Source organism: Diorhabda carinulata, chromosome X, assembly GCF_026250575.1.
Source record: "Diorhabda carinulata isolate Delta chromosome X, icDioCari1.1, whole genome shotgun sequence".
In the NCBI taxonomy this organism is placed as follows: Eukaryota; Metazoa; Arthropoda; class Insecta; order Coleoptera; family Chrysomelidae; genus Diorhabda; species Diorhabda carinulata.
The window spans coordinates 53,833,415-53,858,508 of NC_079472.1; the positions used below are offsets into that span (position 1 = coordinate 53,833,415).

The 25,094-nt window shown below is 33.1% G+C and overlaps 1 protein-coding gene across 5 annotated transcripts in view; it reads right to left on the reverse strand.

Moving 5' to 3' along the window:
• Positions 1 to 1,720: 1,720 nt before the first annotated feature.
• LOC130902001 (nuclear factor NF-kappa-B p110 subunit-like) overlaps positions 1,721 to 25,094 on the reverse strand; it is a 45,521-nt gene continuing 22,147 nt past the window's right edge. For all 5 annotated transcript variants that reach the window (XM_057813781.1, XM_057813782.1, XM_057813780.1 and 2 more), the window contains exons 5-14: positions 21,741 to 21,879; positions 15,803 to 15,907; positions 14,100 to 14,211; positions 11,683 to 12,093; positions 8,788 to 8,979; positions 7,661 to 7,989; positions 5,132 to 5,412; positions 4,117 to 4,218; positions 2,769 to 3,005; positions 1,721 to 1,929 (exon numbers count right to left, since the gene is read on the reverse strand). In XM_057813781.1, the coding sequence (XP_057669764.1) occupies positions 1,819 to 1,929; positions 2,769 to 3,005; positions 4,117 to 4,218; positions 5,132 to 5,412; positions 7,661 to 7,989; positions 8,788 to 8,979; positions 11,683 to 12,093; positions 14,100 to 14,211; positions 15,803 to 15,907; positions 21,741 to 21,879 (2,019 nt within the window). In that variant the 3' untranslated portion in view covers positions 1,721 to 1,818. The remainder of the gene's footprint in view (positions 1,930 to 2,768; positions 3,006 to 4,116; positions 4,219 to 5,131; positions 5,413 to 7,660; positions 7,990 to 8,787; positions 8,980 to 11,682; positions 12,094 to 14,099; positions 14,212 to 15,802; positions 15,908 to 21,740; positions 21,880 to 25,094) is intronic.

Consider the following 25,094-nt stretch of genomic DNA (forward strand, 5'->3'; position numbering starts at 1 on the left):
CCCTCCCTGAAGTCCCATTAAATTTCCCATCACCTACAGGTCCCCACATATCTGCCACTTACACTTGTAGTTAATTTTGTCTAGAAGCAAGCGAATATTTTTATAAGCTTCTTTCATCTCCACAGAATGAGCAACTGGTATAGACGGTTTTAAATTTCCATTGTGTAATAATTTAGATGAGTCAATAAATAGGCGCCACTCACTGGGATTATGCTCAATATCAAGTTTCTTCCACACCACGAATTTTCCAAACTGTAGAATGCAGAAAATGTAACATTTCTTTTTCTAAAGGTCGTAATTTTTGTCTCTTTGGCCAACAAAATCCATTTCTTGAGACGGGAAGCAAGAAGTTCAGACTGTTACTTTAATAACCCCAAATCATGTGCTAAATCATTCAACTCACTTTGAACAATCAAATGTGGCTCACGGAACTGGTACTTGAAGTAAAAATAGGGTCGGTGCATCGTTCTTCGGAGCTTCCTGATGAAGCTCCTTATCATCCTCACAAGCTAGTATCTTTCTTTCCAGTCTGTCTCTTCCTCTCTTTAGTAAATTTTTAGCCAATATTTTATTTCGTTTTTTTAAAACTTAGTCGAAGTACTAGCCAATTTCTGGTTTCCAAAATAGTTTCCACAATTCGACATTCGCTCTTCTTTTCCGTATTCTGCCTTCATACTTCCAAAGCTATTATGAAGCACACTTTACCAGCTATCAATTATTTTTCTTCCAGTCGATAATCCAATATTTACAACCATATAGTACATTGAACTAGATTGCCTACTTATTTGTGTAAACTTAGCAACTCTAGAGATTCATTCGATTTCTTTATTTCCTAGCATTACTCGTTTGTGTGCTAGATTTAAGTCCTACGTTTTTATTCGTCAATAAGAAATTTGACTACTTTGAAGTATTTTAAGGATTAGTCTTGTCCCTGCTTTTATACATGTTGATAATAATGAATTTTTAATCATTCTATTATTAATACATAAACTATGGGGAATACATTATTTTGTAGAGAACTAGACTCTTGAAATATTATTGTGCATATTTGAAGTTTTACTTAGATTTAGATCCATTTTATAAGATTTATTAGTTTGAAAACTTTTATGAGGTTCATTTAAGATGGAAGGTTTCATGAGATTTATTTTTGTTGGAAAATATGAGATCTGCCAATTAAATAAAGAGACTGCGTACCTAAAGGGCGCCCTAGACGGGTGGGGTATAAAACGAGTAATGCGTTGGGTACCTAGATATCTTGTCTATGCACGTCCCAAAATAAGTTTCTGTCACTATTATAGTATTTGTGCGAGCAACTATCAGTCTCAAATTTCTTGTTAAATTGAAAAAACTCCCACTGATTGTTATAAATTGTTGCAATAGGCCTACGGGGTTATGCAATGACGTATACATAAGAATATAGAAATGTACTTTTTTAAAAAGTATTTTTATTTATAATAAAAGACTTTTAATTTCTACAAAAAATAACTTTACAGAAAAATCAATATTTTAACAATGAATGAATTCGAATTTAATGCAATGAACTTATATTTATTTGATCGGTATTTTGGAATCCGCTGACTATGTGATTATTGTTTATTGCACTTTGGAATCCACTGGTCGTGTGGCAGTGTCGGGGATCCTTCACATTTCTATATATGTTATTCCACTGGCAGAGGCAATAGGAAAAAAGATAATATTGGGTGTAAAATAAATTACTCAGTTGAGATGGAATAAAATATTTCTTACAAAGGTAATACTAAATTAAAATATAAAGGTTCATATAAAATAAAGTATATACATGGAAAAGTTTGATTAATCTTAGCACATTTGTCTCATATTGCGCACCATTCGATCAAGTATTTCAACTGTTTTGTGTTCATCTAGGTTTTCCAAAAAGTTCCTAATAATCCATATATTATCGTTACTCGTCTGAAAAAAAAAAGATATATATTTATTATGGAAACGTATTTACATCTATATTACGATTACGAGTTTGTTCCTAAAATAACTTCCAATTTGAAATAAAAATAGAGCCAGTACTTATATATAATATAAAAATATATGGAATCAAAATCAATTGAAATAGCTGTTTTCTTTATCCTCGATGCTTTGAATCGTTGGAGTAACGTTTGAATCGTTGTGTAGGGATGAATTGAGATAATTGTGAAGGTCGATTATAAAACTTTGTGTAAAACTTGTTTCTTATTGATATATTTCCGGAACTCAATTGCCACCCTTAGCAAATATAGAAAATGTTTATATATGGACTTTTCGGAAATTATAATCCAAGATGCCAAACTTGCAAACCGGCAAAAGTCGGTCACAGACTACCCGGACGTCCACGCATAAGATGACAGGACGACGTAGAACAGGACCTAAAAGAACTAGGCGTCCGAAAATGGAGGAGAAAAGTACAACATCGAGACGAATAGAGGACAGTTGTCCGGGAGGCAAAGGTAAGGTAAGGGTAAGGTAAGTATTCTTTAGTGGTACCGGACAAACAGTAACAGTTCTCCCGTAATTTGGTGTTTGACTGTTTTACTACAACATTTACAATATTTACATGAATAAAATAAATTTAGGAAAAAGTAATTATCCTTTATTATTGCTAATTATATGTTTTTGCTGTTCTTTTGAGACAATGATTACGATGAGCTGTGCAGATTCAAATTATTGGTAGTAGGTATATTAGCCTATTTAGGAAGCTAGGACTTTTCAAGAAAATTAGGTATTTAGTATGAGAAAGAGAATTCATTTAAATATCTTACCTCAGTCGAATACCTCAATACAGCTTTGCTCATACTGGTCTCAGATTGAATAATTCCACTTTCTATCAAGTGTTCAATACCCAATAAATGCGCAATTTGCCTCCAATTACCGCTTCTATCTAAAATTTCTGATACTTCATCCAATGCCTGTGGTGTAAAAATTTTAATGTCTGTGTAGAGAATTTCCAATTCTTCTGGAGATAAATTAGGTAGTTCAACTTTTACATTTACTTCATCCTAAAATTAAAAAAAATTATTCATCCTAACAAAAATATTTTAGCATGTTTCCAAATATTATAAAATTATTGTTGACTAACAACTTTATCTTATCATATAAGAGAGACAGAGGGTTAGACTTGTTTACTTATGAACTACTTTAACAGCAATGAACAAAATTTGATAAAACTGGGTATTTACAGGGTTATGAGGATGAAATCAGGACAAACCTTGTTTATATGTCTCTAAAAAGTTCTATTCATCGGTTAAATTAGAGATTGATATTGATTGTCAATTTATGATATGTTACAAGTGGAATTGTTCTAAAAACTCAAAGGGAGGAGGAATAATGAAAAGCTCGCATACTTCGTGATTTGAGTTAAAATAGGACAAATAGATTAATTGAAAACAAAGTCGTTGATATGCAGTATCATACAAGAGAATCCATCTATCAAGAAATTGTGTTGTAGAAATAGAAGTATTTCTCATACACCCTAGCACAGTTCAACAAAACCTAGATTTTACAGAGATTTGAAACAATTTTAATTATACCATTGATATTGAAAACTTTCCAAACAAAGTTAAATTGAAAGCACAATTTCATTCTGGTGTATGATTTAACAGGCTTGGATTTCAACGCCTTATGTTGAGGGTTTGTGAAGAAACTGTGGATGCTGCACATATTACTTAAAGGTGTTTATTCCAAATGCTCAGTATTCATTTCCAAGACTGGAAGCTATTTGGAGCAAAAAAAAACACAATACAGAAAACATAATATAGTATGAGCGTTGTTATATATTAAGTTGAAAATATACCAATGATTTGAAGATATGGTTTTATTAAGTTCCCACTGATTAGAGGCCTTCGTCCTTCTACAATATATGGCGACCCTCAATCACCAGACTAATTTTCAGGACGCCAAAATAAAGAGAGATAGACTAATATCTAAGAGGTTTGTGTGTTACATTTCTTCGTTTAAGTCCAGAGCATTATTGAAGGCTATGATGAGGATATGAGTTTATAAGGAATATAAAAACTACAGTTTTGAACATAAGATTCACAGCTCATAGATGCTTGTTTATAATAAACTGAACAAACAAAACTATCTCGATGGGAATATTCGTAAAAATACCTTAAATTCATTAGGCGATTGACTGTCCACATCCATTTCCACTTCATCTTCAGACTCATCTTCTGGTTCATCCTTGACTTCCAATACTATATTATGAGTTGACTGGAATAGATATATTTGATTAAACATTTTTAAAAACAAAAATGCTTCATTTTTGTATATTAGGTAAAAAAAGCAAACTATAGTTATCTCTACGGTGAATCCCTGACTGTAAACGTTTTTGAAAGTATTCCAACAGTTTGCAGCTTTATCATTGTCTACGAAATAACAGGAATGGTGTGGAAACGTTTCCCTTTTAGCATTTTCCAGTTTTAGGAAAACAAATAAATCTCATTATGTTAAATCTTAAAGCGGATATGGATAGACAGAAGTGCTTTTAGCTGTCAGAAAATCTAAAGAAAAAAACCGTAGGCTCATTTTTCAGGTCTCCTTCTTTGCACATTGTTTCAAAAAATTTCTAGAACACCCTTGTGAAATTTGGAGTTATTCCCCTTGGAACAAACTCAGATCAAAGAAAACAATGTTAATGTTCATGTTCGATTCGATTAGCGGGCTTTTTTAAGCGACGAGATACTAGTATTTCATTGAAAACTCTGAGTTTTAGTGTCAGGATCATACATACATACATAACAATACGGGCAATAAAATCGAGAATATTTTACAAAATTGACACTCACGAAAATGTCTGTTTCGCCCAACATGTTTGTTCACTTTTGATACAAATTCATCTGTTTTTGACGTCGGATGTCCCCGTCCACTTTAATATCACTACACCAACACTAACAATTACTCTGTGTGTCGAGCGTTTCGATAACCAAGTTATCGTCTTCAAAGTTTGAAGATAGAATGGTGTCAGTCTGTGAAGACGATAACTTGGTTAACGACACGCGTCTGTAATTGTGATTGTTGGTGCAGTGGTAATGTAAACAGTTTATTGCAGTTTTAATATCACTATTCAGAAATTCCAAATTAAATGTCTTTACGATTGTAATTATACATGTTCAGAAAATCTTACCACGTAATTCCTTGCCGCTTCTACAATTTCGGGGCAGGATGTTTTGGAAATGGCGGCAGACAAAGGTGAAACGTTCATAAAATCTTTGATCAATGGATTTACATTGCTCAGATTCAAAAAGAATTTAACGATGTTTACATATTCTTTTTCAATTGCCAATCTTAAAGGTACATAACCATTTTTAGGATGAACCTTATTCACGTCAGCCTTCTTCCTACAAAGTAATTTTATAATATCCAATTTTTTCTCTTCTACCGCCATCATTAAAGCCGTATTACCGTCTGAAATTTATAAAAATAGATAAAAAAATTACAATGTGAAAAGTTAAAAGTCATCAGGATTTTTTTGATAATTTTTAAAAATAAAAATAAAAATTATTAAAAAAAATTAATTTTGAAACAGAATAGATCTAAAATCAAGAATGTTTAGAAACCTAAACGTATCAAAAGGTCTAAGAAATAAGAAATTAAAGAAACTAAAAGTGAATTATACCATTGATTATATTTTTTGAAGTTTGTTACTATACATTTACTTTTTAAATCATGGGAAAGTTATTCACATTTTTCGTGACAAACGAAAGAAACTGTTTTCATATTTTGGGGTTATGGGCAATCATTCTAAGCGGGTAATATCGGTAAGTGGCCGGTATTCCTTATCCAATTATAAGACATCTTATTATTAGTTTGTAAAATAATGTCTCATTATTCATTTAAGAGTTAGTTAGAAAAAGCTTTTGAAGTCGTTAGAGCTGGAAATTCTTTAAGATCTACAGCCAAGAAGTTCGGCGTACCCTTCAGTACGCTACAACATTGGATAAATAGGAATGTGTTTGGTCAATTATGAAAAAAAAAAGAGTTTATTTTGGTTAAAATATAAAAAATAAATATAATATACTTGAAAACTAAGTAACACTCTGTTTCTAACCGTCTTTAATGTGTTTGTTAATTTTGGTGAACATTTAAAAAATATTTTGGATAATTATGATTGCATTATAAAAAATGTGATTCAATATACACTGATGATATGATTTGTCTTTTCCTTTTTATACTGCTACACTTTCTTTTCATCAAAGAAACCACCTCTGACCGCCACTAATTTTTTAACTACACGTGGCATTCTTTTTTCTAATACACTTTTTGGTATATCATTCCAAGGCGTTTGAAGCGCCTTCCAAAGATCATCCAAACAAGCGGAATTTAATTTTCTAACTTTCTGATCTAGTTCATCCCACAATAAGTCTATTGGATTTAGATCAGGAGATTATGGGGACCATTTCATTATTTCAAACTCACTACTATCTTCTTGTTTCCACGGCACAAGAGTAGTTTCTTTGTAAAAATTCTGCGATTTACACCAGCTTTTTGTAAGCGTTCCTCAACTACACTGACTGATATCTGTTCATCCTGACTTTCATTGAACCGTATTGGAATTTCCCGTGCCGTTAGCTTCCTATTCATTTAGAACATGATGATTAGAGACTTATCCTCTGCTTTAAAAGTTACGTATAGTAAAATTTTCATTGTGAAGAGAAACAATAAATGCACGTTGTTCTATACTTGTCTATACTCATTTTCTTAAATAAATTGATAAAAAAATTAATTATATTGACTGTACTGGAAGTAAAGTAAGCTCTCGGTTGTCCGAGTCTCGGTTAACCGAGCCTGTCATTCAAAAATAAGAGATATTAAAAGATGTGTCGTACTGGATTGCGTCAGCGTGGGATGAGTTAAAAACAACTATCCTTCAAAAGTTGTGGAAAAATTTATTTGGCATAGATGGACCATGCAAAAACTAGCCAATTAGTTACCCGTTGAAGATCAAATCAACAGCGAAGACATTCGTCATTGGTGCAATCAAGATGTTTAGATGAAGATAACCGACGAGGAAATCATCGTATGGTAACCGGTGCTAAGGACAGAAATGAAGATAAACTGGACGAGATAACTCCCAAAATATCATACACCCACGGGCTGAAGGCGATCGACGCTGCTCTTGCTTCCATAGAGCAACAAGCAGAGTGTACGCCACACGACATCTTGTCTCTACAGCTTTGGCGCAACATTGCATCGTCCAAGCGAGGAAAGAGGTTATCTCGGAAGACGATCAAAGACTTTTTTAATAAATAATTTCTATTTCTAAATTTTATTTGACGAGTATTTTATTTTTGTGTTTTATATTATTCTTTTGTTTGTGTCCGTTGTAAAAATAAATGTTCATTCTAAAAATGTACCACAATTTGTAACCCTTTAATTTTTTATTAAAAATACAGCGAAACAAAGATTACATATAAATTGATTTTTATGAAATTGAACCACTTAGGAAACAAATTTTAAAATAAAATAAAATATTTACAAAAATCTGCCTGGGTTACTGAAAATTTAAAATCGTAATTCAAGCAAATACATTCATAGCGTTTTTTCCCAGTTGTGACTTTGTGACTCTCTTTTAGCGTTGGTACGATATATTTTTCCATCGTTATTTCTAACTGCACAAATAAAAATACGGTACATAATAATAATAAATAATTACCTGCGTTTTCCCAATCTATGAAATCCTCAACTTTTTCGCACTCCCTGTTATTTCTCAGCAACATTTCTAATATTTCCAAACAAACTTTCGATTTTATTGCTAAATGCAGAGATGTGTTCAAATCGCTATCTAATGTTGCTATTTTGGCTTTACATAATAAAAGAGAACTAACCATACGTTCATTGTGACAAAGAACTGCGAGATGAAGTGGAGTCAATTTATCGGCGTTACTTTTCTCTAACAGATGGAACATTTTGTAAAATGCTATCATTTTTAGCAGAAGTATTGCCGACTCGTTGTCTTTTTGACAAATTGAAACATGAAGAGGGCTGAAATTTTAAACAAACATAATGAATTTAATTAAACTTTCGGATGGTGATGAAACGTTTACAAAATTAATCTCATAATTAAAGAGAAACAATATGATCGTTTCAGATGATACCGTCTTTAAATAAAAACCCAATTGAACCATAATTTAACTCCTTATGGAAGGAGGGCACTTGCCAAAAAGAGCTAAGGTTACAAAAAGCACCAAAGAAGTGATTGCAACAATATTTTGGGACTTTGAGGTACTTCTCAAATTACTGATTCAAATAAAATTTACCATATCTCTAAGCCTAAGTAATACAGTTAGACCAATAGACCAATTAAGTGTCGACATGAATCAGAAGCGATTTATCTATTATGAAGTATGTACAAATAATAAATGAAATTTCTAAATTTAGAAAAACGGATTGTCAATTTTATATCATAAACATCACTCTACCCCCTTTACACAACAAAATGGGGTAATGAAAAATGTTGTGAAGGCTTTTGACAAAACAGTGATACTTTCCGGTATTTGTAGAAAATCTTTCCGAACATTACAGAGGGAAACTGAAAAAGGGTATATTGTTGATATGGTTGGTGGGTACGTTTACGAGACATTGATTTAATAGAAAAAGTATTACATACTATATTTTTACACATAAGTTGAGGAACTTACAGTTACATCATATATCAATTTAGTTCACCGTTTATTATATGATAGTAGTTTATAATTTTTAATATCTGATGGATGCGTTTTAGGTTTTACAGTTGCAGAACTTTTTCATTAAGTACAACACGCTGTATATTGTAATACTTACTTGGTTTGTTTATCTTCTCCAAAGTAGTGAGTTAAAATATCGATAGCATCTTGTGGAGTATGAGTAGTCCTAATAAAATTACGCAATTGTTCGATTGCGGCACTAGTCATTACACGTTCCTTTCTCGTCACTTCCATTTTAATGGCAAACTCACTTTCATACGACATTTTTTTCCTTAGAGGTAACGTTGGTCTGAAATAAAATCTTACTTTATAATATTTAGCACTGGATTGTTGTTTTTATATTTCTACGTGAGGTGATATACTTTTGAACTTATTACTAGAATTGAGGACTTCTTGTATTCTCCTCTCACAATTGATTGCATGTAAATAGGTGGTATAAGTCTTTTCAATTATTGACTCTATTAATGATAGCTTCCCCAATCAACTGGTGATTGATGATCGTATTGAGTGCGCTTAATAAATCATTCAAAATAGACTTATCTTTGGACTAAAAATATTTTGGATGTGAATATTTTTGTTTACTCAATTACTACAGTTGCGGCCGCTCTCTCGTTTAACAAGCTTAGATTCTAAATTGGCGCGGTGAAGTTTGTACGGATAAAGAAATTGAAATCAATATATAAATAATTCAAGTCAAAAGATCCGTGATCGCAGAATTGCAAAATTTTCATATAAATCGACAGCTATTAATTAGAGGAATAAAATGCATTCGGTAGTGTCGATTTATTTGACCGAAAGTATGAAAAAAAATTCGATAGGAGATTTTGTGAAATAACGAAAAAAATCGGCGTTTCAATTTTTTTCAGAAGGAAGGGCCCGGTTTACCTATATAAAGCGTGTGATTTTTAGTGGTGCCGCTGGGCCGTTATACTACAAAGGTTTGAGTATATGATTGCCTTCCACATTCGGTTGGATCATATGAAATGCATTTGGTTTCCGTAACATTTTGCCACATTTTATTAAGAATATTGTGGGTAAAATTTTTTGTGAAAAGGCTTTCCAGTACGGCGGAATGTTACTAGAATTAAAATTCATCATGCCTTCATAAAATTCTTCTTTGTCACTTGTATTTGTACTTGTAAAGAACTTCAAAAATAATTCAAATCTTGCAGCATTTACATCACTATTTTGTACATTGTACATTTCATTCGTAAATCTTTGTGTCATATATTTTGATACTCATTTTGTATCAATAAATTGTATGGTTCATATGATCCAACCGAATGTGGATGGCAATTCACGGAAAATCGTAAACTCGAACCATTGAGATATAAAGGGCCAGCGGCACCACTAAAAATTGAAAAAATTCTGAGTCAACATTAAAATAATGAAGAATGTGACGAATCAGAGGATGAAAAACATTATAATTGTGATGATGATAGTTTAGATGAATGACAATGATTATGTTCTGCTATAAACAATTGTTTATGGTATTATTTTAAATTAATAAATGGATCACGATATTTTAATCAACTGAAATTAAAAAAAATCCTATATTTCCTTCGATTCTATTTATCATTTAAATTTAAGATATAAATAACATTTTTTATTGTTCTATGGACGCTTATTACAGAGTGAAATTATGTAATTGAAGGCTTATTGCCATTGATGGAGAAATTTTATCTCCCAATCACAACTTTTAAATAGGTAAGCGGGCTCTTCCTGCTGAAAATAATTGGCAAGCCGATTAATTCAAAATTTCCTATCAAATAAGACAGTTTTTTATCGAAATCCGCGATGACGGGAAAACATTTTTCCTTTTTTTTAAATAATTATTTTTTTTTCATACTTTCGGCCAAATAAATCGACGCTTACCGAGCGCATTTTGTTCTTCTAATTGATAGCTGTCGATTTATATAATCTTCGATCAGGGGTCTTTTGAGATTGCCGGCTCCCGGCCTATGATGACTTATTTGTTCGCGAGAAGAAAAATAGGAGCAAAAAAAATATAAGAAGCCTTTTAACTATTTTCTGGTAAGAGCTATGAAGCAAGTTTTTGTACAACAAACTGAATTTAAATTGAATATTACTTGTAAATAGTGACATGACATAGTCACAAGATCGGTATTGGTGGTATTGGTCTGTTGTTGCCTGCGGATTTTGGTGTTCATTAGGACGCTGAAATGAACGAGTATCGTCGGTGAAGCTTCATATCGGATTTGCAGTTAAATCTAGTAGATCGTTGATATACAAGAGAAAGAGAGTAGGTGACAAGATGCATCCCTAAGGAACACCAACGTTGATCTCAAACCTCTCCGAGGTATGTCCATCGATAGAGACCTGGATGGGTCGGTCTTTGAGAAAGCTACCAAGCCACTCGATGATTAAGGTCGACAAACCGAACTATCTTAGCTTAAACAGAAGATTAGTATGCCAAACCCTATCAAAAGTCTTCTACAAGTCCACTGCGATTGCTTTCGATTCTTCATATTTCATGGTTGATCTATGTTTACAAAAGTTGTATAAATGGTAGTTGACGATGTTAGAAGACTCAAGATTTGTTTGTTAACGACTTTTTCCACGCCCTCGGCAATGGCTGAGACTAAAGTAATTGAACAGTAGTTGTTGTAAATCGACTTTTTTCCTTTTTTAAGTGTGGTTTGAACATAAGCAAGTTTCCAATCTGCAGGTAAGAGACCTCTTATTTAATATAGAGAAACGAGTTTGCATGTTGGACTTGTTAGTTCAGCTGAGCGTTTGTCCAAGCCTTCGAGAATTTTTGCCACATCACGGTGTCTTCTTATAGCATTGACAAACTAACTCTATGAGGAGAAGCCCTTAAACAATTTCCTGGTAAGAACTATGAAGCAAGTTTTTGTACAACAAATTGAATTTAATTTGAATGAATACTTTGTAAATAGTGACATGTTCGAGGGGTTTTTACCCTGTTTTTATCCTGTCTGAAAAATATTTGAGCACTAAAAAAACTTACGGTGCTGCAGACTGTGGAGAGTCAATCTCAAATATCAAACTTTCATATTCAGGACCACACTCTTCAAAAATTCTCTTGAATTCGTCAGAATTAATGTCCTTCATAGCTTTAACCAGTTCTTCGCTAAGTCCACTCGGAATACTACCAATTGAATTAATATCAGTTTGTGCGTTTTGCTCGATATGGAGGTTGCTAATAACAACAGGTAGTTCGTCGCTTCCAGCATTGGAGCTTTCGCAACTTGTATAACTATAGTCATATCTTGCACGTTTTTGGCCAGGTTTAACTGTATGTTTATTAGGTATATAGCGGAAGGATCTAGCTTCCGAACGGGCGTTGTCTGTGGGGCGCACCAACTCAATGAAGACATTTACAGGTGCTGTTATATTCTCGTCACGGTATTTGGGTGTCCTAAAATCAATCAACTATCAATTAGTGTACCGCCCAAGAATTTTGACTTTGGAAAATGATTACAATGAATGAGTTGTTTTGATCGAGATGGCATTTTATTTTTTATACTATAACTTCAAAGTTTACCAAAAATTTTTTTGTGCTTTCAATTTTTTCATTATTTAATTGAAAAAAGGTAAAAAATTAATATTACAGCATATAATTTAATTTAATTTTTTATGTATACGTCGAATTTTACTCGAATAGGTATAGAAAATCATCTTTTGGAAATAGCAGTGTTTATGAAGGGTCGTAGAGACCTTGGAGAGGTGGTTAAAGGGAAGGTTGAAGTTACGTCTTGTACGTCTTGTTGTATTTATTTAAAAGTGGTAATTGCGTGATTGTACGAAAATTTACTATATGTTCCAATGGAAGTTTTACTGGAAACGATTTTTTGTCGTTGAACTTCTGCTAGAGATTTTTTATTTTTTCTTGTCGTAATAAGGTAATTTGATTAAAAAACTGTAATTAATATTAAATTAAAATTAATGACGATGTGAGTCCTGTTCATCCATTACTGCAGTGCAACGCATTTGTGTTCTAAAAAAACCGATGAAACGCTTGAAAATTATATGAATAACAAACTAGCACCATTTCCACTTGCTCTATTTGAAGATAGCGAACTGCGAAAGAGAAAAAAAATCCTCTTTCTATGAGTTATTCCCGGAAATATCAATTAATTTAAAAACATTTTGGAAATGTTATTCATGGAGGAATGAGTAAAGCATCTTCGTGCTAACCAATGATGGTTGTCCATATTCTTTGTATTAAAACATTAAAACTAGTTTGGAATAAACTTTATTAAAACAATAAAATAATTAATCAAACTTGGTTTCAATAATATGACGACCCTAATCGACGAATGCCGGACTATTGAAGATCCCGTATCTGTTTACAGATCGCTTTTAAATACTAAAAGACTATTGTAACAAAGGCTATAAATAATCATATGTATGCTCACCTCGATATAAAATAAAAGTAAGGAATTTGATACGTTAATAAAAACTTTATGTGTCTATGATGTGGGTCCCCATTAGGATCGTGTACCATATATCTTAATTAAGTTAGGTAGCTAACCAGATGATTAACAGATTCTAATGGTTCCCATCTGGAGGTAAGTCAATTTACACACGACGTAAGTCAATTTACACACAAGAGGTTGTATCTCTGTCTGGGTTACATTCGTGCAATGTTTTTAAATTTAATAAATTTTAAATAGGAAATTATTAATCAAAACAGCAACAGTTATTACATGTGAAGATATTGATTTCAATAAAGATATACCTTAACAAATCGCTCAAGATAAATTTTTGACAAATAACAGTAGTAAAAGTCGAAAATTAAATTAGCTGACAATATTTTCACGAGTCAAGCGGAAAGTGTTTTAAAAATGTTTTAGTTTCAGAAGATATTGATTATAATAACGGCATTAGTGGATAGGATCGTGAAATCTATTTTACACAACATCCCGAGGCAAGGCCTAACAAAAAGGGGCGAGATAATTAGTGTTAGATTTGAATTTTATGTGAAAGGTTCCTTCGAGAATAACATTTTACTTTCTAAAAACAAAACCCTTTCAATTAAAAAGTGAAACGTATTTCAAACATTATAATAACATTAACAATAAAATTTACACTTCAACATACTGTTACGAGTTGCATGTGGGATTGAAATATCTGTCGCCATCTCTTGGCGAGATATGGAACTATTATTTAAGGTATTAAATTCTATAGTAATACTGATGCAGGTAGTATAGTAAATCTTCGAAAGAGGACAGGCATTTATGAAATTTGTTCAGATGTAAATAAAAAATTTGCAGCGATAATTTCTAAAAAAAAATTGCCTATAAAACAATTTTTTTTCATAGCATGAATGGGACTTGAGCCCACGACCGGCGAATCGGGAGATTGACGTCTCAGTCCGCTCGGCAGAGACAGGTGAAGCATGTTAAAAACGTGTATTCTTACCTGAATACTATCGCATATTGATGATGAACATCCAAATCATTAAACTTTCCCCAATCCTCCCAAACAACATTGTCTTCATCGTCAACTTCGTAAAAGCGAATTTTAATATTTTCTGTAACATACGAATTTTCTGTAAATTAATAAAGCGGACAAAATAATTAAACAATAAAAACTGAATCGTAATTAGTGTAGTGTCAATTTCATCCATGGATAGTATAGTTTTTTTGCCCCACTAATTCCTATGACTTTAAACTATCCTGTTAATGTATTACCGTGGCCAAGCTGGTCAAATTTGAAACCCATCAACATGTTTGGGAAGAAACTTTCTCATTTGCACAATTCTCCAAACACTTTCGCGGAGTTAAAGTCGCTTGGAAAGTGGTACCAAAACGAGACATCGATACCTGGACCTGTATTGAGCTGCAAGGTCTTCAAGGACATTATTTTTTTTAGAGTATATGTTAGGTTAGGTTTTTTATTCTTTATTTATCCTACATATGACAAATATAAACCGGAGTTTCGCTATAAAAAATTTTATCAAGTTATAGAGCTGTAATTTTTTACAGTTTCTGTCATACTCTTTACACTTTCGGATGTCTTTTTCGTAAAAATCTCTCAGCTTGTCACTAACTATTTTCGCAAAAAGGATTCTACTTTCGAAACGCTGGCCGCCTCTTGCAATGGACCAAATAATAGTCGTATGGCGACAAATCAGGATTATAAGGAGAGTGTTCCAGTGTTTCTCAACCCAATTCAAAGTTTCCTCGCAGCAATATCGCACTACGGATTAGAATATCGCGTCGTTTTGATCTATAGACAGATTTTACCGTGTTTTTTAGAAGGTTACTATAATGCTACGCGTTCACAGTTCGTTATTCAGTGAGAAAATCAACTACAATTACTCCCCTAATGTACCAAAACAAGGTACACAAAACCTTCCCCGATGACAATGTAATCTTTGCTTTAACTGACGCGCCTTTGTCTTCTTCCATACCATAGAGGCGCGTTTACTCTCGGGAACATACTTGTGTATCAAGTCTCTTCTTTGGTGAATATTAGGTGCAATAAATTTTCTCCTTCCTTTTCACACCGCGTGCAAACTTCCCAGCGTGTGACTACCTACGCTGATGCTCAACTTTTTTAGTCACATCGGTAACAGTTCTGCGTCGGTTTTCCAAAATGAGTTTTTCTACAGCGTTGACGTTTTCAACCTTTCGTAACAGACCAGTGCTACATTCAGTGCAGCCACTTTTACGACACTAAGTTTTTCACGAGTTTATTCAAAAAATCCGATCTATATTTGAGCTATCCTCATATTAACAATTCATTCTAGATGTAAATTATGGACGATAAATTATTCTTTCCGGATGTAACATCGTAACTTCTTGGGCAATATCAATTATCAGACAGCTTTGTGTTGTCGATTCACCATAGAGTCAAAGGATTTGCACTTTAACGACGTATCCTTAGACGACGAAAGACTTAATTCCTTGCGACCGTCAAATTTGAGAGGTTATATACCGGGCACCATACAGTGTCGTCGGTTTGCCATTGTCTTCCAACAAGTGTCACGCCGAATTTTTATTGTTCGATGTTGAATAACTAACCTTTGGTTAATAGACAAAGCACCGTTCTACTATACTACGAAGAGTATTCTGATGTGACTAAAGTATAGTTTGATAAATTTAGAAGAAAATACTTACTTTTTGTTACCCGTTCAACTAAAATATATACTTCTTTGTTTCCTTTGGCTGGGCTGACGACGTGATCTAATCTGACAATTTTTAAATCTCCAGTAAGTGCTGATTCTGAATATAAAATATCAAATAGTAACAATATATCACTATCAAATTAAAATATAAATCATTAGATACAACAATCGACAAATGTTCTTCATATATGTCAAGATATACTTTACTATTATGTAACTAATTCTGCTCGGGGTAAAACTGCTTCTTCGTCATCAATAGTAAAATATTGGTTACGATCTGCGAAGACAAGCAATGCAGTAGTCGATCAAATGAGGTGACGACTACAGAAATGTTGAAGAAAATCCACAAAGCGGTACTGAATCATCGTCGATTGATAATGCGCGAGCTAGTAGTCATAATAGTTAATCGAAAAATGCTTTACATCGCATAATAACTGATAATTTGAACATAAGATAGCTGGGCGCTAGATGGGTGCCGTGTTTTCTTATAATGAAACGAAAAAAGAGTAGTAAAGATTATTACATCGAGTTTTTGGCAATTTTTTACAAAAATAAAGCCGAATTTTTGCGCCGAAACAAAAGAACAATCAAAACAATGAACTGAAAAGGGAGAACCGGCTCCAAAGAATTTTCATTAAATATCTTGGAAAAGGAAAAACTATTATCGGCGAGTATTATACGAACTTTTTGCAACGTTTAAGTGAAGAAATCAAGCAAAAACGGAAGAATTTGGCTGAGAAAATAAAACAATCCACCAGCTCATACATTCTTTATTGCAATGGAGAAAATTAATGATTTAAAGTTTGAATTGCTACCTCAAGCACCCTCTTCGTCAGATTTAGCCCCCTCGGATCATTTTCTGTTCCCAGAATAGAAAAAATGGCTCGGTGGTCAAAGATTTTCCAATAATGAAGAGGTGCCTGATGATTCTTATTATAAAAAGGATATCGAACTTATTGAACACCGCTGGGAAAAGTTTATGGAGCTAAAAGAAGATTATGTTAAACAATAAATATTGTTTGAGAAAATTTTTGTGTTTTCTTTGTTGGGTCAGGTACTTCTGAGACAATCCTCGTAAATGTAATATAATGTACCGTAGTTATAACTATTTTGTTTCAGTAAAGTTCACTGCCATCTATTTTACGTATGAAATGAATCGCCGTATTGAATAAAAACTTAACATGCCTTGAGAATTTATAGGTTTGTAAATACGCTCCGAGTGAAAATGCAAAGAAGCATAAACAGACACTTTGTCTTTTTTAAATGCCAAATAGTTATAAAAATTGAAGGATTTAAGACGCTGAATTAGCAAATTTTTTAGGAACATAGTATTGAATTGCACTGTATTTCATATCGAAAGCGGTACTGTGAGTCTCTGCAGTTTATCGAATTAGTTGATGTTCAGAAAATTAAAACTGCATTCCGACTCATAAAACACCAACTACTGCTCAAAAGTTTTGAAACAGTCTCTGCTTTTTAATTGAATATTAAATTAATATTCCGTTAACTGTTTGACCAACATACAATACGAGGTGTGCCTATGAAGTAACGAGACTAACGCCGCTACAGAAAAAGTACGCATGTGCCAAAGGTTAACGACTGTCGGTTGTTTAACCTAAAGCCTACTCTTTCTAAAGCAATGTCTACCGTCTGTAGATAAACCAGTGTAGACATTGTCTTCGTTTGTATAATGGATGTTTTTTGTTTCGCAATATAGTAACGAATTGTTGTGTAATTTACCATGAAACATGGAAAAACTTAAGCTTACGCTTAGTTAGCCTAGACCAGTTCCAAGCATAAACAAAATATTTCGTGACCGTAGCAACAAACAATAAATTATCAGAAGTGTCAATGTAAAGTTTGACGTCAAAAAAGTAAACCAGAGTTACGCAATAAATTAAAAGAAAACCGAAATTGTGGAAATCGAAAAATTGGAGTATCGAACCATAATGAAATACCTGTATTTAAAAGGGTTAAGGGGTAAGCAGATTTACGAAGATATAATTAATACCCTTGGTGATCAATGTCCTTCGTATGCGACCGTGAAAAATTGGACTGCAAGCTTCAAAAGAGGTGAATTTTTCATTGAAGATGATGACCGATCGGGAAGGCCAGTTTCTGTGTCAGTCCCCGAAAATATCGATGCAGTTCATGACATGATTTTATCAGATCGTCGAATTGGGTTAAATCGGATATCTGAAGCACTGAATATTTCATACGAACGCATTCATCATATAATTCACGTCAATTTGGACATGAGAAAAATGGGTGCAATATGGATCCCCAAATGTTTGAATGTTGACCAAAAGCGTGCAAGGGTAGAAGCATCGCGTTCGATCTGTGCTCGATTTGAAAACGATGTAGACTTCTTAAAACGAATTGTTACTATGGATGAGATTTGGGTACATTTCTACGATCCAAAAACAAAGCAACAATCGATGGAATGGAGACACTCTGTTTCTCCAAGATCTACGAAGTTTCGTGTCCAAAAATCTGCTGGAAAAGTTCTTGCTTCAGTTTTTTGGGATTGCCATGGAGTAATCATGATTGATGTTTTGGATAAGGGTAGAACAATAACTGGAGATTACTATTCGACATTACTGGCTACTCTACGGAAAAAAATTAAAGAGAAAAGACGCGGAAAGCTATCCAAAGGTGTTTTGTTTTTACAGGACAACGCACCTGCACACAAATCTCATGTTGCCATGCAAAAAATTCGTGTTTGAGGGTTTGAATTACTAGAACACTCCCCTTATTAACCAGATTTGGCTCAGTCCGACTATCATCTCTTTCCTCAACTGAGAAAAAGTTTAAAAAGTCGTAAATTTTCTTCCAACGAAAAGGTAATAAAAGCTAATGAGGTCTGTTATGACAGAGCAAGTAGAAACTTTTTTTAAAGGTTGAGTATTAAAATATTTTGACATTGAAATTTTGTTTAGTTAGTACAGTAGGCTAAGAATTTTTCAATATATCCTCGTATAATTGATCGAAACAAGTGTATGGCAATGAATGATTGTCGGTTAAACTTTTTTTTTTTTTTTGGCGATTTAAGCGTTTTCAAGATCGCCGAGAAGATGTTGAAGATGATTCACGTTCGGGTGGCCCTTCCACGACAAAAAACCGTCGTCTAATTATTTGTCCGATTGCTGAGTAGACCAGGATAGAAGCCTTTAATATGATAAATAGTGAAAAAAAATAATAGTTGAATGGAGCTCATTGAAAAAGGAGGGGGATAAAATAAAACTAAAAGAATATATAATTTACGGACGATCTGAGGTCGGGAATGGACCTAACCTTTAAAATTCACTCCCTATGCCTATTCTTACACGGTAATGGTAAGTTTGTTTTCGAAGAATACAACAGACGAATAATTAATTGCTCTTATCATGGCTAGTTAAAATGCTGCGGAAAATGAATTTGTCGCTGATATAGGAAAAAATGAGTATTTCCAAGTTTTCTCAGTAGAACATTGTCATTATTAAAAAATTATTCGCAAGTGTGACGTTGCTAGGTCGTAAGTAGCATTAGTCGAGCAATTAATTAGTCAAGCCCTAACGAGGCCAGACATAATTCTTCACTACAGATAGTATTTTGCCGAGAAGACTTGGAAAAATTCCTTTTTTTCGTCATGTCACCGGTAAATTCATCTAGTCTGCAGCATTTAATTACTCGTCTGTTGTACTCTTCGGAAACAGATTTTTTTACAAAATATTTTTTTCTATCATAGAACAACGCAGCATTTAATTATGGAACCATTCTATTTCCACCATTATCTATTGATTTTGCATATTTAACTTGCATTGCTCTCCAAACTTCAATTTAAAGTTAGCAGAACAGCCAAATTCTCAAAAACTTGCACAGTGGAAAATTTCTTAATATGGCATTTAATTAGAACTTAATTTTACGCTTATTGTTTTATCTGAATGCTCATAGTGCTCTGCTAACTTTAGTGACATTATTAAGTACAGTATAATCAAACTAATCCGGCACGTCCAATAATCCGGCACCCTCCGCCCACGCCTCTCTCGCTCTTTTCGACACTAGATTTGAATAATAAAATGGAGATTTTAAAGAAGTTAGATAGTTTGGGAAAACATGTGCGAATTTGCAAAAGAATATGGTGTTGGGTGTGCTACTATATACGATCTTAAGAAAAAAAAGGCAAAAGATGGAAAACGCTTTCTACATGTGGTTCATACAACGACGTTCTAAACACACTCCTATATCTGGAGGAATTCTGAACGCCAAAGCAATCGAATTTTTTAAAAAAAATTACCCCCAAATATGATTTTTTGCCAGCGATGGACGATAGGATAAATTTAAAAAGCGATTTGGTATCTGTCTACTAACCATATCGGGTGAGAAATTATCAAGCGATGAATCTGCAGTACCGCTATTTATCGAGCATTTTAAAATTGTAGAAGAACTGGGTCTTCTTCACGACCAAATCTATAACGCAGACAAAAGTGGTCTGTTGTGGAGATTGTTGCTCAATAAAACATTCGTATCTTCTAAAGAAGCAAGTGCAGTAGGTCATAAAATGAGCGAAGTTAAAATCACATTCATGTCGTGTTCAAATGCTACTGGAACGCACAAATTGGATTTGTTAATGATTGGTAAATCCCAGAGCTTTCAAGAACATTTGTCTGCCAGTCTGCTACAAGAATCAAATTAGAAGTTGAGTCACGAGAGAAGTATTCAGCGAATGGTTTCATAAAGACTTTGTCGCAGAAGTCGAAGAAGTTTATGAAAATCCAGCCTGCCCATAAAAGCTTTACTCGTACTTGACAATGCTCCAGGCAACCCAAACGAACTTAAATCAAGTGACCATCTTCCTACCACCAAACTGTTCGAGTGTAATTGTATACAAATTTACTGAGTTCAAATTTCTGGAACCGTTCGTGATATTAGTACTGAACATATTGCTTACTACAACAACAAAACGCTTACAATTTCGAAGGCGGTTTGACGAAAGAGCAACTTGTCAGAGGTTGAAAACGTGAAGAACGTATGAAATAGAAAATGAAGATCTTCAGGAGCTAGAACCATCCCACATTTTGAACTTTCTAAAAGAAATGGAATTAATAGATCGGCAGTGCCACTGTTAGAAAACACAAACACAATGAATCCTTTGGGTCGCAATAAACATGACTAGTAAATTACAACATACATTCCATCGGTCTCCGAAGCCCATAACTCTTCATCGGTTATCAAAACGAGCGTCATATTGTACAATAGGGTACTTGCATTTTTTTTAAAGTATTTATTTTTTTGTTCATTTTTATAAGTTTTTGATATGAACTAATGTCAGAAAGTAAAATATTTAATTGAAAATCGGTAAAATTTCATACTTTTAATTACACAAGAGAACAATTCTCATTGGATTTCAGTTGTGACGTAATAGGTTTAATAAAATCATTGAACAGTTGTCTGCTAAGGATCACGAGTTTATCGTTGCCGGTAACGTAGCGTTTGCCGTTATAATACAGTTTTTGTTTATTAGTTACGTATAAATAAAACATTTTTCTATATATAGTAATGAAGTGAATAAGCCTTTTATATTTTAAGTTCTTACATATTACATATTAAATGCTTAAACTGCCTACAAAATGTTTGAATTTTTAATAATTTTTTCTCTATATAAGTATTGATCAAAGAATTAAAAGAAATTATGATAAAACTATCCACAACTATTTTGTTCTCAAACCATGCAAGTACCCTATCATGAGGGTTGAGGGAGGTAAACGTGAATTTAGTAGTTTCGTACGTACCTATATAAAAATGGATACTTCTCAGAATATTTATCTGTATATTAAGTATTTAAGAATAATAATAGATTCACTAGATTCCCAATATATATAGTTTTTATAATTAAACAATAAGTAATATCTAAGAGATACTGAAGCAAAATTTTGTAAAATAATACTTACTCAAATTGTTGATACTATGGGAGAAAATGGGATCGCAAATAGGGTATAAAATACCATTGTCTTTTATAAAAGCATCGAACCTTAGACAAACAATATTCAGATTAATTGATTTACTTTCTGATTCAGCCAATCCTTTAATCTGAAATAAGTAAAAAATTTCGAATGAAACACATTTAGATATCATCCGGTATAGACCATACTGCCGCTCCTCGAAATGATATCCACATGTATTTTCAAGGTAAAAAACTGTGAGAGAAAAATGCATACCTTTTCGTCGTTTACGGACACCGACATCTTTACTGTAAAATTTAAGAAATAATATAATTATAGTCGCCAAAAATGTATATCCATTTTAAAAGTAATTCTATCGACAATGAGTTTAATAATGAGTTTTTGTAATTATTTTGACAATAAAATGTAAATATTTCTTAAAAAAATGTGAAAATCAGATAGAAATTTACGTACATCTTGGTGAGTTCATTAGGACTGGGTTAGAAATTCCGTCCTAGAGCGAGAATATTTATTTTGACTCGTCTGTTAGGTGTTTTACATGTAATTTCATTCCGTAATCTAATAATATGGATGTCATTGACAAAATTAAATAAAATGAGTGGACAAACCAATTAATTCGATATGGAAATGGGAAATTACGAATTATTCAATTACCTACTGTCCTAAAAATTGATATATGAATATGAGAGTAATTATTTAATGCTAAGGAATTGATAACAAGAAAATAAAATGGACTCATTTTCCTGTAATGAGTTAAATAATTAAATTCAAATCTTTGTAAATATTATTCGTATAAAGTATAACATATATATAAATAAATATATATAAAATATAATATAAAAATAAAGCGATTTCAATATTCTGACTTTGGATGTCAAGACTATTAAGAACACTCTATTCGTATTTATCCTCTCTTAAATACTGATCCTATTGTATACAAAAGCTATAATTAATTATATTTATGGTCGTTAGAGTCGCATCAGTACAAAAATAAGGGTAAGTAATTTGATAAGTTAATGGAACTTCAAATGTCTAAGGGACATATGGTACCGCTTAAGTAAGACGTTAACTCCCGTCAGGGGACGGTCATTTTACAATAAATCTTAACGAATGCAATATGAGGTAGAAGGTAAATAGGTATGATTATGATTCTTCAAAGTCACATCAATATAAGACAGAAATTAGGTAATCCGAGAAGATACGTTAATGGAGCATAAAATAAGAGAAATTTTGAATAATATAATATATGGTTAACAGATCTTAAATGATTCCTATCACCATCGGTAAATTTGAATCGTAATATAGATATTCCAAGTTTTTTATCGAATAAAATATTAGGCAATTCTTGGATAATATGATGATACATTTCTGAAAGATATCGAGCTTTTACAACGAGTTCAGCGAAGGGTTACTAAAATACCTCCTTCTTTTTTACTATGAAGAACGCCTAAGAATATTTGCCCTATCCACTCTCAGAGAACGTCGCTTTAAGGAAAAAAACTGCAAGTTGCCCCGGACACATCGTATAGTATATATGTGGAATGCATTAGAAGAAGAGACAGTAACTGCCGCAAATACAAACGTTTTCTAGAGCAGACCTGATGCTAGACACTCAGCTACAAACAATCAAATTGTTCACTACATTTAGTAGACTGAAAAGTGTGAACAGTATTCTGGAAAACTCTCATGGTTAAATTTATAAAACAATAGTTTCATCGTTTTTTTTTACCGCCTACTATTGTCAAACAATAATAATAATTTAGGTACAAAAGTAGAAAACATACATATACATGACCTGATCATATTTCAACCGGACTGTGTTTTTAAACTACGCGCGTAAATCGAATCGGTATCTTTTTTTTTCCAAAAACGGTATAGCGTTTTTTGATGTTCTTGTGAAGTTTAGGACTTTGGGAATTAGTGAGAAATAACACATCGTTCAATAAAACGTGTGACTAACTAAGAAAGACACATATTTTTACCGAAGATCTATTTTATTCATCAATGTAATCTCCTTCAAGAGCAATTCAACCATTCCAACGCTTCTGTAACTTCTCGATGCCGTGCTTGTAGAAGAATTTGTCTATTGCTTTAAAATAGACTTCAGTTTTACCAATTTCTTCTTCAATTGACCTGAATTTCTTATTGGCGATCATTTTTTTGAGATCAGTAATCACTGGTGGGCCAGATCTGGACGGTGGATAGACGGTGGATGAGGAAGCAATTCGAAGTGTAATTCGTTCAATTTAACCATTAACCACCATGGAATATTTGCTATTGATTGTTTCTCCATTCTGAAGATAGTCAATGAACAATATTCCATGCGCATACCAAAAAACTGAAGCCATAACCTTCAAAGCTAACTGTTGTGTCTTTGGGCGCTTCGGACGAGGTCACCGGCAGTAGTCCACTCAGATGATGATCATTTTGATTCCGGAGAGAAGTGCTGGATTCATTTTTCATCCATTTTTACATATCGACGCAAAAAATCTGATTTACTACGTGTAAACATGACCACACAGTGCACTAAATCATCAACACGTTGTTGTTTTCTGGAGTAACCACCTCATTTTGATGACCCGAACGATCACCTTCACCGTTGTCTGTACTACCCCGTTTAAATTCAGCAAATCAATGACAAATAGTTCTTTTCGATGGAACAGAGTCCAAATAACATTTTTGAGGTTATTGCTGAGCTTGTACAATATTTTTTTTCATCAAGAAACAAAGATAAATTAACACAAGATATTGTTTTGAAAATGACAAAACTAGCTTCACTTAAATGGTTGTCAGTTTTTTGTGACTAATCGAAATTTAAGACGAAATCTTTTGAAAGTTGGTGCTTCATAAACGTCAAATGGATTTGACAATGGCCGCACCATGTGGGTGTCAGTCGCACGATTTATTGAATGATGTTATATCGGAAGAAATTCGAAACCACACGAAATAAATAAATTCACCACAAAAGCTCCAGATGATCAATACCTAGAGATAAAGGTATTTCCTATATCTCTGCTATTAAAAAAATCAATTCTATCAATAACTCACGCACCCTCTTATGTGTTATATATAAGAAATTTCATAGAGGTCCGAAGTGGGTGTTATATTGAAGATGATCTTCAAAAAGCGAGAACGTTTACCGGACTGGAAGACTTTTATAAGATTTATAAAAACATGCTACTCTACAACCGATTGATTTGCCAGAAAAAACTTTTTACATGCACGGAAAATGTACTAAACAGGTAGTTGGCATTAACAAATTTGGTAGTATGGTAAAGACAATTGCAAATTTTTTGAAATTAAAAAGTTTCTTCGGTAACAATTTTCGTAAATTCAGGAGGA